At 44.9% G+C, this 17,288-nt stretch overlaps 1 protein-coding gene across 1 annotated transcript in view; it reads left to right on the top strand.

Annotated features, from left to right (window-relative positions):
- Positions 1–17,288, top strand: part of LOC144606199 (protein spinster homolog 1-like) — a 67,104-nt gene that overhangs the window by 11,217 nt on the left and 38,599 nt on the right. Inside the window, exons 2-6 of the mRNA XM_078422075.1 lie at positions 6,624–6,689; positions 8,844–8,980; positions 11,515–11,666; positions 13,357–13,423; positions 14,669–14,811. Coding sequence (XP_078278201.1) covers positions 6,624–6,689; positions 8,844–8,980; positions 11,515–11,666; positions 13,357–13,423; positions 14,669–14,811 — 565 coding nt within the window. The remainder of the gene's footprint in view (positions 1–6,623; positions 6,690–8,843; positions 8,981–11,514; positions 11,667–13,356; positions 13,424–14,668; positions 14,812–17,288) is intronic.

Genomic DNA, 17,288 nt, shown 5'->3' with positions numbered 1-17,288 from the left:
ATCCTCAGAACATCCACTATATCGAGGCTTTTCCATAAACAATGGATCAGTCTCCACAGTCCTTGAGATTGAGAACTAGAAAACTCACCACTCTCTGAAGAAATTTCTCTTAATCTCAGATCATCAATGGCATTTCTTTAAAATCCCAAAATGGACATTTTTTTCCCCAACATTATTCTCTGTTTGTCTGTTGTCGCCAACTCATTTTCGTCACGAATCAAATTCCCACTTGGTTTCACGTCATCAAAATAAATCTCTGTTTGTAAACAATGACAAAGCCTCCATCCAGACTTCCAAAATAGAGAATGACAAAAATTGATCCCCTTCTGAAGAGATATCTACCCATCTCAGTCCTAAATGGCCTACTCTTATTTTGAAACAGAGATCTGTAGTTCTAGATTCCTTATCAAAGGAGACAATTTCCCTATTTCTAACCTCATGGAGCGCTCTAAACACCCTGTACGTTTCAGTATCAAAGATGTATTGGTTGGTAGGTTAATTGGCCACTGTAAATTGCCCCCTCCTAGTGAGTTGTGGGTGGTAGAATCCGGGAGGAGCCAATGACAATGTGGGGAGAGTAGAATGTATTAACATAAATGGGTGCCTGATGGTTGGCATTGACGTCATGGGGCGATGAGCCAGTTTTGTGTCATGTGACTCTTGTTAACTCTCATTCTTCCGAACTGAAGGAGAATTGATTCATTCCCCATTCACTCCCAGTTCATAACAGACCAGTATCCAATGAACCAGTCAAGCAAAATCTTCCCTACACTCCCTCCTTTTAAGTAAGAAGACCAAAGTTATGCATGGTAGTCTAAGATGGTCTCACCAAGGCACTCTATAATTGTAGCAAGACATCCTTACTCCTGTACTGAAATCCTCCAGCAACAGATAATTAGCTGCTTCACCGGCATGTTAAGCTTTCAGTACACAAGAATACCCAGATGCAAACACAAGAAACTGCAAAAGTTGAAATCTTCAGCAAAGAACGAACTGCTGGGAGGAACTCAGCAGGTCAGGTAGCATGTGAAGGGAATGGAGACGATGCTTGGGTGGCTTACAACATAACGGTGTGAACATTGAAATCTCCAATTTATATCAATGCCAATGACCCTCTCCCCCCTTCCCCCTCCGCTCACCACACAAAAATGTGCACACATTTTTCCCACCAAATCAGCCACTCTGCTCCTCTTCCAAAGGCTCATCTTCAACACCGTCCCCTATTTCCCCTTTATCTTCCTCCCCCCTCCCCTCAGTCCTCTTGCACCCATATCCCACCCTCCGCTTTACATTTCACTCCACTTCTTTCCTTATCTGACACCCTTTTCATCTCCTTTTCACCTCTCGTCTTTGCAACTTACTCCACCCATCCGCCAATCAACCCAACCCAAAACACCCTGTCCAATCCCTCTGCAAATGCTGCCTGACCTAATACACAGATTCATTTGAACATCAGCATTTGCCCATCTCACCGTTTGAAATTTCTCAGCATTTGTCTATCATACCAGAGTGAACTTTTTCCCCATGTGATCCTTCATCTGCCACATCTCGCCCACTCATTCATTTTGTTTATATTCTTATCACTGATCCCATTCCCACTTAGTTTTACTTTAACAACACACTTGCAAATATTACATTTGAAGCCATCAGCCAAATCCTTGGTGTAGAGTGTGAATTGTCGGGGCCCCCAGTAACAATCCTTGCAGTACCCCACTAATGACAACCTCACAAACCTAGAAAGTTCCATTTTTCCTCACTTCCTTTTCTATTGACAAGTAGAGACTAGCTCCCCAATTAAGGGGGGCCTTCTACTTCCTTAGAAGGCCTAGGAAGTTCGGCATGTCCCCAACAACTCTCACCAGCTTCTACAGATGGGCCATAGAAAGCATTTTATCGGGATGCATCACAACATGGACTGGAAACAGCTCCATCTAAGACAGCAGGAAATTGCAGAGAATTGTGGACACAGCCCAGACAATCACACACCAACTTCACTTCCATTTACTCCATCTATACTACACGCTGCCTCGGTAAGGCCAACTGCATAATCAAGGACATCACACTCTGTCCACTCCCTCTTCTCCCCTCTCCCATCGGGCAAAAGGTAGAGAAATGTGAAAACCCACACCTCCAGATTCAAGGAGTTTCTTCCCAGTTGTTGTCAGGTAACTGAATCATCCTGCCACAACCAGAGAGCAGTCCTGAACTACTATCTACCTCATTGGAGACCCTTGGACTATCTTTGATCAGACTTTACTGGCTTTATCTTGCACTAAACATTATTCAGGATACTCCCTTTATCACGTATCTGTACACTGTGAATGGTTCGATTGTAATCATGTATTGTCTTGCTGCTGACTGGTTAGCACGCAAGATGAGCTTTTCACTGTACCTCGGTACAGGTGACACCAAACTAAACTCAAACCCGTTCAAGGTTACTGCTGCAGTGCTGGAAATCTGCACTTTAAAAATGCTGAAAATACTCAGTGAAAACTGACAGGATATCCCTTTAAAAGCAAATGAGCTGGACCTGAGTCGTACGTTTAAAGTAAATGTATTCCCTCAACTTCTACATGCGGAGGACTGCATAGTGCTTTTGTCGACCTCCACTTTATGCACTATGTACCTACCACAGGCTGCATCTGCTGACTAAAATTAATTGGTAACTGATAGTAATTGGTTTCTCAATTACTTGGGGGCTTCTAAAGATACTTGTTTACTGCATCAACTGAAGGCTCTAATTGAGTTTCTCAAGAAATAATGTAAGAAAATAACTGCAGATGCTGGTACAAATCGAAAGTATTTATTCACAAAATGCTGGAGTAACTCAGCAGGTCGGGCAGCATCTCGGGAGAGAAGGAATGGGTGACGTTTCGGGTCGAGTCTGAAGAAGGGTCTCGACCCGAAACGTCACCCATTCCTTCTCTCCCGAGATGCTGCCTGACCTGCTGAGTTACTCCATCATTTTGTGAATAAATACCTTCTCTAGAGATAAGGCTGGCTGGTTTAAGCCGTTGTGTTTCTTTTGTCTCTGGCTCACCTTTCATAGCTGCATCTCGCGAACTCTCGGGATAGTTGTCCTTCTCTGATGCTGAACTTGGTCCCAACGCCCCTGTCTCTAGATTGCTGAGAAGCTGCAAAAAAAACCAAGAGCTGAAATTGACCTAAATAATGGTTCTAGCAGGGGCAATGTCACGGTCTTTTTGTTGAGATTATAATGTGATAACACTGGAAGGAAGACGAGGCAGCATATCAGTCTGCAAGCAAGCTTTGTATCAGTGGTGAGCGGTCTTCTGCAAACTTTGCATCACCACCTCTGCAGAGTTTCTGCTGAAACCCTTGAGGCATGTAAGGTATCGGCTCCAAGTATGCCCCAGTTTTTATGGTTTTTTTAGGCTTTAGAGATACAGCGCGGAAACGGGCCCTTCGGCCAACCGAGTCCGCGCCGACCAGCGATCACTGTATACACAAGCATGATCCTGCACACTAAGGACATTTAACAGAGAGCCAATTAACCTACAAACGTGCATGTGTTTGGAATGTGGGAGGAGACCGGAGCACCCAGTCACAGGGAGAACGTACAAATCCGTACAGACAGCACCCATAGCTGGGATCAAACCCAGGTCTCTGGCGCTGTAAGAGAATAACTCTACCGCTATGCCACCGTGCCGCCCCCCAGTTATAGCCGTGGAGTGTCTCACTGCACCCCACTGTCTCACAGTGGGAACGATCCATGGAGCGTCTCACTGCACCCCACCGTCTCGCAGTGGGAACGATCCATGGAGCGTCTCACTGCACCCCACCGTCTCACAGTGGGAACGATCCATGGAGCGTCTCACTGCACCCCACCGTCTCGCAGTGGGAACGATCCAGGGCAGGAGAACTGCTTGAAGGTTGGCATGAGCTGGATTGGCTCAGAGCACAACAATTCGAAAAAAGGTAGACACACAATGCTGGAGTAACTCAGCGGGCCAGGCAGCATCTCAGGAGAGAAGGAATGGGTGACGTTTCGGGTCGAGACCCTTCTTCACCCATTCCTAATTTGAAAAAAGGAATAGTTAGTACAGTATCCTCTTGTGTGAACACTTGCTTTGTATTTTTTAATGGGGAAGTGAGCAGTTAAAATACCACATCATTCCCTGTCTTTGATATTTATGATCTCATTCAGTTTTGGTCTCCCAGAGAGGCAAAGAGGAATTTGCTGGTGCCATTTCCCCCTTTATCGACCCTGGTCTTTTTGCTAATTGGGATTATCAACTCGCATGCCTTTGGGATTGTGATCGGAAACTGGAGCATTGGTTTCCTCCCACAGCTGGGATACTGTCCTTCAATAGTTGGAACATCGAAAACAAGAGCAGGGATGTTATATTCCAGCAGAGGTAATCAGGGGTGGCACAGTGGCGCAGCGGTAGAGTTACTGCCTCACACCACCAGAGACCCGGATTCAATCCTGGCCTTGGGTGATTTCTGTACGGAGTTTGTACATTCTCCCTGTGACCTCGTGCGTTTTCTCTGGATGCTCCGGGTGTAATGTCCTGTCATATCTGTTAGTCTTGTGTCATGTTCTGTGTTTAGATTCTCATTTCAGGTCCCTTGACTTCCTGCCATTGTAATTGTCAGCCCCGCCTTGATTGTTTCCAGCTGTGTGCCCTTACCTCATGTATATATAGTCCACGCCTCCCTTTGTCCTGTGCCAGTTTGTATTGTGATTCATGTGCTCTCGGTCGTAGTATAGCCAGTAAGTAATTTTTGTAACTAATGTATTTTGTAGCTGAGTAAGTTTAGAGTTTTTTGGTTCGAATCGCAGTGTTCTTTAATGTGAAAATTAAAGAACGCCTTTATTTTCTCCAAATTGACTCTTGTGTGTGAGTTGTGCGTTTGAGTCCAGTTCCTGTGTGCCCCAGAGCATAACACCGGGTTCCTCCCTGCTCTACAATGACGTACAGTTTGTAGGTTAATTGGCTTTGGTAAAATTGTGAGATTGTGTAAAATTGTAACATTTCTCCTAGTGTGTAGGATTGTGTTAGTGTACGGGGTGATGCTGGTCGGCACGGGCTCAGTGGGCCGAAGGCCCTGTTTGCATGCTGTATCTCGAAAGTCTAAAGATTTGGCCTTTGTTTCCTGCAACTTTATAACACATTGGTCAGACCACAGCTGTAGCCCTACATGCAACCCTGGTGACCATGCTATAGGAAGGATGTGGTTGTTCTGGAGAGGGTGCAGAGGAAATTCAACAGGACTTTGTCTAGGGTGGAATGTTTTAGTTATGAGGACATGCTGGAGAGTCTCTGGAACAAAGGGGGTTAAGTGGAGGCATGATTGAGGGTCAATAGACAATAGATAATAGACAATAGGTGCAGGAGTAGGCCATTCAGCCCTTCGAGCCAGCACTGCCATTCAATGCGATCATGGCTGATCACTCTCAATCAGTACCCCGTTCCTGCCTTCTCCCCATACCCCCTCACTCCGCTATCCTTAAGAGCTCTATCCAGCTCTCTCTTGAAAGCATCCAACGAACTGGCCTCCACTGCCTTCTGAGGCAGAGAATTCCACACCTTCACCACCCTCTGACTGAAGGTGTGGAATTCTCCCTGACTTGCGTAAGGGTGACATTCTGTAGACCCATGCTTAAGTCAGATGTTGCATAAGTTGGAAACAGAAGTGCTACTGAGAACGCGTAAATTTACTATCCCTGCTGTGCGGTACCAGTGGGAGACCACGTGGCTTCTCCGACATGGAGACCATGTGGGACCATATGCCCCCACAAGCTGACAGGCTTGCGGAAGCAGCCGCACGTGGCGGTAGAAGTACACTGCAACTGAGACGACCGAGATGCATGGCTCAGAAATGAAGCTGTGGGCTTAAAGAATTCCTTGTGTAAATGCGAATTGATGTAAATCGCCTATTACGTAAGTCGGGGAGTGCTTGTATATAAGATAATGATGTGCATGGATCGGGTAAACTGAGGAATTATGTCCCCTTATCACAGGTGAATAAAACTAGAAGACTTAAATTTTGACTAAGGGGGTAATAGATTTGGAGGGGATCTGAGGGGACCTTTTTCACCCAGAGAGTGGTGAATACCTGGAATTCTCTGCCGGAGAGAATGATGGAGGTACAGTCGATGATCGATGGTCGCCGTGGTCTCGGTGGACCGATGGGCCTGTTTCCAAGTTGTATCTCAAAAATAAAAGGCTAGCGGGAGCTCAGGAATAGTTGCTGTTTGAAAAGTTGCTGTTTGAATCAATTCTTCAGCATTTCCAAAGGTTCAAACTGACTTTGATGGAAAGATCAGGAGAGATACAGGCCATCAAGCTGATTTGCTGCAATGTTCCAATTTTTACTGAAATCCAAGTCACTCCTCACTGAGTCTGAAGATGATAAAGACATGGTTGAGACTTCAACGTTGAGATGAAAATCAAGAGACCTTTGGTAACAGTTTTTGAGCTTCTTAGAATTTTAAAAAGCAGAGCAACTGCAAATGGATTGTGGGGTGGAGTCCAGAGGGAAATGAGTGTGATATATCATTGTAGAAGATAAGCAGATGACTTTCACCGACCTTTGATCTATGAATCTCCACCTTTGCACTGCTGAGTCTCATTATTTGTGCTGTCCTCTTGCAGGTGTACTGAATGAGGTTCAGATATACTTCAAGATAGATGACGGATTAACTGGTTTATTGCAAACTGGTAAGTGAGACCCTGCCTGACCCCACTGTAGTTCACCCTACCCTGAGTTGATTGTCAGGTGAAACATGACCGATGATTGCACAATGTTCAGAAAACGGCAGGAGGCCGGTCTTGGGCAGCGCTTAGACAAGGGCAGAGAAGTCAAGTCAATTTTAGTCGAGTCAATTTTTATTTGTATAGCACATTTAAAAACAACCCACGTTGACCAAAGTGCTGTACATCTGATTAGGTACTAAGGAAAAAAAAAAAAAAAAGAAACATACAGTAGCACGCAAACAGTTCACAGCGCCTCCTCAATGAGCCTCAAACACTAGGGAGTGTTTGATGAAGTGGTGCAAGCTTTGTGCCACAAGGGCAATACAATGGTCATCTCCAGCAAGATAGAGACTGACTATCTACCCTTGACGTTCAAAGGAATTATGATCATTAAGTTCTTCTCTATCAACATGATGAGAGTCACGAAAGACCAGAGACTTGACTGGGCGAGTAGCATAAATACTGTGACTGCAACAGCAAGTTAGTGGCTGGATATCCTGTGGCAAAGGACTGCCATTGATGTCTCAAAGCTATTCCATTGCCTGCAAATCCAGAACATGATGGAATACTCTCCATGTGCCTGCACGCGTCCAGCTCCAACGACAGGAAGCGCAAAACCATCCAGAACAGAACATTCCACTTTGGGACTTGTCCATGGTTATAAATCATCGAACGTTCTAACCAACTGCATTGTGGGAGTACCTGCACCAGGCCTTCAATATGGCTGCTCATTGTCACCTCCTGGTGGCCTTTAACCATGGATAATAAATGTTAGGCATTCCAGCAATCCCTAGATCCTCAAAAATGAATGAATAACAATGCCTTTCTGGCTTTTCTCTCTTGTATCTGAGCTTGTCAATTCTCTTTGTAATAGTTTCCACCATGTCTCTCTGCAAGGCCTCCTCTGTGGACCCTTGCGGTATATTCAATGATTCAGTGAGACTTTACTATCCTTTCCAATCCTCTCAGTTTAAACTTTTTTCAAGCATGCTCCTTCCCTGCCTTATTCCAGCTTCTCAATGTTCTCTCTTCAGGAAGTGAGGTGCTGGATTGTTCCAGTGCAACTGGTGTGATAAAAGGTGCCTTACTACAATGAAAGGAGTGAAAGAAAGATGTCCATTTGTATTGCGCAACCTTGGATGTCTGTAAACATCCAGTTGAACACTTACGATGGGTAGCCCCTGCTAAAATAAAAGAAAAACATTTGGACTCGGCAAGATCCCAGAAACTGAAATATTTAGAAGATTTGATTGAAAGAAAACTTGCCGGCTTTTCTACCATTTAATGTTTCTTTGAAATGAAGACACCTCGAACAGTGAAGGCCTTCCGGAGATTGGATTCTGATGTCAAGTGTCTGCAATGGGATTTGAACCTACACCTACAGTACTTGGAGTTGGGAGTGCTAGAACTGGGCGATTAGATTTGCAGAATTCCTGTGCAAAGAACAGCGGGGCTAGAGTTGTTCGTTCTGCTCATCTGAAATTACTCTACCACTGCTCAGGTGCATTGAGCTGGGTTTGGAAGGAAAGAGTTTGCGGTTGGTGTTTTGCTGGGTAATTGTCAGCAAGCTTGGCCTTCTCATGGACCTGCGCAAATGTGGGTTCATGGGCATTTGCCAGGGAGCCAGAGAGTTGCACTCTGACACAAGACCTCCTACGCAACCCGGTGATGTAAAATTGCATTAACACAGGGGAATCTTCGTGAAGAATCACATCAGATTAGATTTCAATGACAGTCAGCAAGGATTGAGGTTTTAGTATTTTCAGATTTTATTAATTGTTTGAGTAAATGTTTAAGAATTTATAATTGTATTACTATTGCTAAAGTAAAACCTATCCTATTAATAGTTTTGGAAGGTCAGAGACATTCACAACACCTTTGGTCACCCAGAAGGTGTGGCTTGGCAGTCTTTTGAAGATATTTTTTCATCCGTTATCATGGGCTGAGTTATGTCTGTGCGTCCCCGCCCCTCACTGTGGTGAGCCATGGAAGTTCCCCGTAGGACCTCCCTGCAGGAGTTTCCAGCCGACAGTTCTCTAGCCTCAGAGCATGTAGGCAGCTCACTACTGCATTGTAATCCTGGCCCTATTTTATCACTGACTTGCCTGTTTTGTTCAGTCCTTACCTGCAGCTACATGGTGTTGGCTCCATTCTTTGGTTACCTGGGTGATCGATACAACAGGAAGATTCTCATGGGCATCGGAATAATCATATGGAGCAGTGCGGTACTGGCGGGATCCTTCGTTAATAAGTCTGTAGGCTGATTTATTTTTATTTCACTTTTTTTTTTGTCAAAGTTGGAGCTGAAGAATGATCTACTGTTGCCCTTGTTACATGCTTGTGTTCCTTTGCTGTGAGTAGTTTGGCATTCATTACGGGACGGACTGTTTATTATACCAGTGATAGTGCCCAGCATATTCAACCTCTCCTTCTAATTTAAGCCCTCCAGTCCGAGTAACATCCTCCCGAATCTTTTCTGAACCCTTTCCAGATTAGTGAAATCCTTCCTATAGTTGGGTGACCAGAACTGAACACGATACTCCAAATGCAGTCTCATCAATGTCTTGTACAGTTGTAGCATGATGCCCTAACCCCTGGTACTCAATTCTTGACCGATAAAGGCAAGACTGGGTGGCACAGTGGTGCAATTGGTAGAGCTGCTGCCTCATAGCAACGGAGACCCGGGTTCTATCCTGACCTTGAGTGCTGTCTGTGTTCATGTTCTCCCGGAGGCTCTTGGGTTTCCTCTAGGTGTCCCGGTTTCCTCCTACATCCAAAAGACGTGTGGATTTGGAGGTCAATTGGTCCCTGTAAGTTGCCCCTAATCTGTAGGGAGTGCATGAGGAAGTGGGATAACATAGAACTAGTGTGAATGGATGACTGATGGTCGGCATGGACGCAGTGGGCCGAGGGGCATGTTTCCATGGTCTATCTCTAGAACTAGGCTTTGGGCCTTCACCACTCTATCTACCTGTCAGTTAACTATGTATCTGCATCCCTAGGTCTCTCTATTCTACAACATGCTATGGTTTATTGTGTAAGTCATGACTTGGTATAACTTTCCAAATGGCAACACTGAGTTAAATTCAATCTTGGCCCAATTCCCCAGTTCATCTAAATCCTATTGTAATCCTACATAACTTTCTTCACTGTCCATTACACCACCTATTTTGGGGTTATCTGCAAATTAATTAACCATGCCAACTATATTCTCATCCAAGTCATTAATATACGGTAGATGACAAGCAATAGATTAATCTTTTGTTTGTGGAGACTCTTGGGCAGTTCTGAAAGTTGGCCATTTAATGCCAATTCTATTTTGACTGCAGTCGTCCCTTGGCATGTCCCAAAGCATTCGAGCAAAGACAGATTGTCTTTGTCTTCTGGATAAAGAGGAGTTATCTTGCTGTTGTGTAGACGTTTTCTGTTGCAACCTTTCACTTCATGCTGGTTCTAACATCATCCCAATAGCCATTTGACACAGTTACAAGAATCATTGTTGCTGATAAACTGTGGCTGCCTCCAACATGTGTTCATTGACTGAAGCTACATAACTGATGGATCTGCATTACCAATTTTTTCTCTGCAGCTTTGGATTTCTCTAGTTTGCTTTTTATTTTTAAATGGTCCAGTATGTCTGCTTGTCATCTGATAAGAAAATTATATTCCCTTTATCGTGCTATCACCAACAGTGCACGTCCTAGGATTTATATACAGCAACTTGGGCAATCTGCATTTTTATAGCAACATTAAGGTAGAAAGCCATCTCAAGGCACAGCATAGAAGTAAACTGGGACAGGAAGATATGATGAAAACAGGAGTTTGGAGGGAGGGGAAAGCTAACATGAAGTTCGTTTGGAGTTCTCCTATTTCAAGAGGTTCTTAAACTGAGAGGGGTGTTTCCAGAAGAGGCCTGATTGCTGAGTTTGAGGACAAATCAGTGGGTGCATGGTTCAAATGTGGCCCAGCACTGTACATAGGATTTATCAAGATATTTCCCATAAGAGACCTCTTATTTTTGCATGTGGCCAATTTAGGAAGAGTTCAGGAACAACTCGTGTCCAGCACCTGAAAGCACATATTTTCAAAGTACTTGCTGAATGTACTCAGCCCAATCTTAAAAGGACTAGACCAGCTAGATGCAGGATTTTTTTTCCCAATGTTGGGGGAGTCCAGAACCAGGGGACACAGACTAAGAATAAATTATCACATCTGCCCCCTACCCCAATCTTTCCAAATGGTGGCTAACATGGGTTTGGAAAGTGCTTTGAAGAAATGTCTTCCTCTATTTTGATTCATCAGGCTACCTTAGATACCTTGAAAACAAAACATTCCTTTAAGCAGATGAGGAGGAATTTCTTTAGTCAGAGGATGGTGAATCTGTGGAATTCTTTGCCGCAGAAGGCTGTGGAGGCCAAGTCAATGGATATTTTAAAGGCAGGGAAAGATAGATTCTTGATTGGTACAGGTGTCAGGGGTTATGGGCAAAAGGCAGGAGAATGGGGTTTGGAGGGAAAGATAGATCAGCCATAATTGAATGGCGGAGTAGACTTTAAAGGGCCAAATGGCCTAATTGTGTTCCTATCACTTATGAACGAGTGAACATTCTTACTCTCATGCCTCAGAGCCTGAGTTTCTGAATCAGAAACTGGCAAAGCTTGCTCGATCTGCCAGTTTGCACGTAATTTGTAATTATTTGAAAGTAGTAATGCATTGAAAGCGTTTGACTGAGGAATGTCTTTGACTCTCTGTTCCTGACCCACTATTCTTTAATTGCTTTTCTCCTCAGGGCTTTTGGTTGTTAATTTTGTGCTTGGCGTTTGTCGGGATAGGGCAAGCCATTTACTCTACAATCGCACCCACTATTATCGCAGACCTTTTCACAGATGCCAAAAGGACATGGGCTCTCTCTTTCTTCTACATTGCAATTCCAGTGGGAAGGTACGTGTGTTCCCTCTACGCTCTCTAACATTGACATTATGAGGTGGGTCAGAATTAAAGATATAGGTTTCCCCCTCCCATTCCCCATCCTAATTGCAGCTCCTACCACCAGTTGCATCGAGTCATTCTCTGCGTTCGACCACAGCTCTATTTTTCTGGGCCCCAAGAATGAAAGAAGAGTGTGTAGCATTTTCCCCAATGGATGGTTCTTCCTCAAAATTGGAAATGTGATGCTGGTCAAGGCCGACATTCACTCGAACCTCAACCTGGACCCTACAGTCCAGGGGAACGTTATTTTTCTCTGAGTGTGGTGAACCTTTGATGTCCTCCATGCTTGAGAGCCGTGGCACCCACATCATCGAACGGATCCAAGATTCAGATAGATTGTTGGTGTTCAGAGATGCTGAATTTTTTATAAGGAACAGGCAGGAAAGTGCAACTAAGGCTAAGCCATGGGGGTTATTAAATCAATAATAATTGAATCTACAATAATTGAATCAACAATAATAATAATAATAATAATCAATAATTAGTCAATGGAAGATAGACACAAAAAGCTGGAGTAACTCAGCGGGTCAGACGGCATCTCTGGAGAAAAGGAATAGGTGACGTTTCAGGTCGAGACCCTTCAGACGGAGAATCAGGGGACTTTAGTCAAAGGATATTTTTAAGGCAGAGATTGACCGATTCTTGATTAGTAAGGGTGTCAGGGATTATGGGGAGAAGGCAGGAGAATGGGGTTGCGAGGGGAAAAATCAACCATGATTGCATGGCAGAATAGACTTGATGGGCCAAATGGCCTAATTCTGCTCCTAGAACTTATAAGTTCCCATGGGAACATGTCACCCACTTCTCTCTCCTATGGTCTGCATCCCAATCACCACTGCCAGTGCAACACCAATTCCGCTCCCGTCCTCCCCAACCCTATCTGGCGACATGTACTAATCCCAATCAATTACCCTTGTTCTCACTCCAGCCTCCCGCCATCCCCATTCAGTCACCCATTACCCCATTGCCCTTTTCCATCCAATACCACTTCACCCAGGTAGACACAAAATGCTGGAGTAACTCAGCGTGACAGGCAGCGTCTCTGGAGAGAAGGAATGGGTGACGTTTCGGGTCGAGACCCTTCTTCAGACTTCACCCAGCTTCACCACTTCACCTTCTTCACCACTTCACCCAGCTTCCCAATCCTTTCCACTTGCCTCCACCCCCACTCAGCCCACCCCTTCCATTAACCAACACTCGTTCAATCACACCGCCGCCACTTAAATCCCATTCCTGCCCTTATCCCGCTCCCCTCCCCCACCCAGTCACTAACTCCAGTGCCACTCATAACCCCACACTGCCCCCTATTACCCACAAACTCAACTTTGAACTCCCTTCATGCCACCTGCAATCCATAATTGACCTCGCCAACACCACCCACATCCCAATCCCATCACATCTGATCCATCAGCCTGAAGAAGGGTCCCTGTACGAAATCTCACCTGTCCATGTTCTCCCGGGATGCTGCCTTCCCCGCTGAGTTGCTCCAGCATTTTGGATCTTTGCCGGAAGTGTCATTGGAGTGGGGACGTTTAATGTGGCCGTATAGCGGGTTGGATGATTAAGGTTCTGAAACACAGAATGTTGCTTACTTAATTGAATGATCAGGTGAGATAAATGTGCCGTATTTGTTCCATTGCAGTGGCCTTGGATACATCCTTGGGTCTGGTATGTTCCAGCTGACTTGCGACTGGCACTGGGCATTGAGGGTAAGACTAATTGCCATGTACTTGCACTCTCACTGTTGGATATCAGTCGTTCTAGGATATTCTGCATCACGTCGCACAATGTTACAATATTATTCTGTATGCGGGATGTTCCGACGTTGGACCTACACTCTTCTGCATAGATGCTCGTTAATGCAGAAGGAGAAGTTGTTGTGGTTTGACAGTGTGTAAAATAGTCTTTTGTGTTGCTAGCTGGTGATATAAGTCACTCTGGATCGTTGGTGAAATTGAAGTTGAATGACGCAGCAACGGGGAGAGTTGTAAAAACAACCTGGTGATCTGAGGTTACCTATTTGAAACCATTTAACCAAAGTCAAAACCATCTCCAGTCAGCTGTCTCAAGCTCAATCTTACTGGTTTCTCCTGTTAGCATCTCCAGCTAGGGTGGCACAGTGGAGTAACAATAGAGTTGCTGCCTGACACTGCCAGAGACCCGGGTTCGATCCCGACTGCGGGTGCTGTCTGCACGGAGTTTGTACATTCTCCCTGTGACCGAATGGGTTTTCCCTGGGTGCTCCGGTTCCCCCCACTTTCCAAAGATGTGCAGGTTTATGGGTTAATTGGCTTGGCAACATTGTAAATTGTCCCAAGTGTGTGTAGGATAGCGTTAGTGTGCGGAGATTGCTGGTTGGTGCGGACTTGGGGGGCTGAAGGGCCTGTTTCCGCGCTGTACCTCGAAACTAAACGAAACTAAATGTACAAGCTTGTAGGTTAATTAGCTTCTGTAAAATTGTAAATTGTCCTTAGTGTGTGCGATAGTGCTAGTGGCACGATCGCTAGTCGGCGCGGACTCGGGGCCGCAGGGCCTGTTTCCGAGTTGTATCTAAACTAAAAAAACCCAGACATGTACTCTTGAGGGCCACAACATTGAACACGCATGCCAGATTCATTACAATCTTACATAAAGCCGTCGTACAGGTAAAGAGAAGAAGTTTTTCACATCTCCATTCAGCAATTGCACGTAGATGTTAAAAACGTGAACATTCAATCAATAGAATCATCCAGTCAGTTGAATGATGCAATGAGCACATAATAGCCATGTCATGTTCTATTTTGGGCTGAAAATTTGATGCAGCTTCTTGTAAAGCTTTAGCGGATACTGTTACAGAGATGGCTTTATATGCAAGGCACTGCCATGGAACCATTATATAAATGCATGCGAACTATTGTCTAAGTTTCCAGTTAATACTGAAATGAGTAACGTGCTCCATGTGCTTGCTCCCACAGGTGACCCCATGTCTTTGTTTCGTTGCCGTATTCCTCCTGACCTTCCTGGTGCCGGATCTTCCACGAGGAGCGGCGGAAAACCACACGGACTCCCTGCTCTCCAGAACCTCCTGGCTGCAGGACCTCAAATACCTGGTGACAAAGTAAGGTTCCCGGCATTGGCATTATCGACACTTTGCTCTTTATACTGTGAGCCCTGGGAGCAGTGGCCACTGTGTGGTTGCACAGAACGGAACTCTGCAATATTCTCTGTTTTGCGTGAAGAAAGTAGCCTGTAATTCTTGGGATTATCTGGAATGTGTACTTTTACCTCGTCCATGGGAAAAACTCCCTCTGTATCTTGTAAATACGACCTCTTTGGCATCATTACTTAGCCACTCGGCTCCAGCACAAAGAACCATTGGCCAAGCCTTTGCTCGTTTGTTCCTGACAACATCACTTTTCTGGTTGTTTTTACTACCTTCCTCTAATTCCGAGCTTCAAACGCCAAATGCAGCCAGATGATCTACAGTCATGCAGATGTTGAGAATGACTTATTTGCACTGGTATTCCACAACACCAGATATAATGCTAAATAATTAGAATTTTCAAATAAAAACAAAAATTGCCATGGAAACACAGCATGGACCCTTCAGAACACCAGAATAACACTTATTCCCTGTTTGTGGCCTTATCTAGCCATGGGGTCAATGTTTTCTTAAAACAATGTAAATCTTCTCTCTTATAATGGACATCTTGTCCTCTTCTCTTGCTTCCAAAATGTATTTCTTTACATTTTTCTCAGTTGTGCTGTGTTGCAACCAGCCTGCCCTCCCTGCAGCCTATGGCAGGCAGCAACTGGTGGCACAGTAGCGCTACGTAGAAACATAGAAACATAGAAAATAGGTGCAGGAGTAGGCCATTCGGCCCTTCGAGCCTGCACCGCCATTCAATATGATCATGGCTGATCATCCAGCTCAGTAACCTGTACCTGCCTTCTCTCCATACCCCCTGATCCCTTTAGCCACAAGGGCCACATCTAACTCCCTCTTAAATATAGCCAACGAACTGGCCTCAACTACCTTCTGTGGCAGAGAATTCCACAGACTCACCACTCTCTGTGAAGAAATGTTTTCTCATCTCGGTCCTAAAAGACTTCCCCCTTATCCTTAAGCTGTGACCCCTGGTTCTGGACTTCCCCGACATCGGGAACAATCTTCCCGCATCTAGCCTCTCCAACCCCTTAAGAATTTTATATGTTTCTATAAGATCCCCCCTCAGTCTTCTAAATTCCAGCGAGTACAAGCCTAGTCTATCCAGTCTTTCTTCATATGAAAGTCCTGCCATCCCAGGGATCAATCTGATCTGCTGGTAGAGCTGCTGCCTTACAGCGCCAGAGACCGATCCTCACTAGGGGTGCTTGTCTGTACGGAGTTTGGACGTTCTCCCTGTGACCGCACGGATACAAAAATTGTAAATTGTCCCCAGTGTTTAGGAGAGTGCTCGTGTACGGGGTGATCACTGAACAGCGCACTAACAGACTCTCAGTGATCACAATGAGTGATTTGCAGAGGATGAAGATTTGAATTTGTCTGCATGATTTATACTCAAGCCTGTGTCCAGGGATAGATCCAGCAGTAACTAAGCCTCACAACATTTACAGCGGTACAATCTCAACCAACTTTAATGGCTTTTTAAGTTCTTATTAACCTTTTGTAATATGGTTACTGAGCTGGATGATCAGCCATGATCATATTGAATGGCGGTGCAGGCTCGAAGGGCCGAATGGCCTACTCCTGCACCTATTTTCTATGTTTCTATGTCTATGTTTCTATAATATGGCAGAATAACTACCTGACAGTTTCTTCATGATTGCTGCAAATTTCAGTCATGCCCTTTCAGAATTTTGAGCAAAAATCTAACTGCCGGTGGAACTCAGTGGGCCAGGCAGCAACTGTAGAAGAAAATGGGCAGAGGACGTTTCAGATCAGGATCCTTCTTCAGACTCTCATTCCTTCAGCAGTTAGTTTGTTGTTTTTAACTCAAAATCCCAGCATCTGCAGTCTCTTGTCTTCCAGTCTTTTCCCATCCTTTGTCCCCTTTCACAACCAAATCTCTACCCAGGTGATCATTTTCTCGAATTATGCGGTGCAATAACTTTTGCCACCTTTCTTTTGTTTGGTAATTTATCAAATGCTTTTTGAAACTTCAAGTAAGCCACGTCCATTAATTCCCCCTATTTCGTCTCGCAGATCTCTCGGGCATAATTGTCTATTGGGGGTACGGGGAGAAGGCAGGAACGGGGTACTGATTGGGAATGATCAGCCATGATCACATTGAATGGTGGTGCTGGCACGAAGGGGCGAATGGCCTATTCCTGCACATATTGTCTATTGTCGTCTATAATTAGAAACAATGTTGAATAGACTTCAATTATAAGACTGTACACACTTTTTATTATGTTCATAAGTTATCGGAGCAGAATTAGGCCATTCCGCCCATCGAGTCTACTCTGCCATTCAATCATGGCTGATCTATCGTCTCCTCTCACCCCCGTTCTCCTGCTTTCTCCCCGTAACCTTTGACACCCTTACTAATCAAGAATCTCCGCTTTAAAAATACTCAATGACTTGGCCTCCAC

Source organism: Rhinoraja longicauda, chromosome 26 (assembly GCF_053455715.1).
Source record: "Rhinoraja longicauda isolate Sanriku21f chromosome 26, sRhiLon1.1, whole genome shotgun sequence".
NCBI classification, from domain to species: Eukaryota; Metazoa; Chordata; class Chondrichthyes; order Rajiformes; family Arhynchobatidae; genus Rhinoraja; species Rhinoraja longicauda.
Note: the sequence above shows the minus strand (reverse complement) of the source record. Positions and strands in the feature narration are given on the sequence as shown.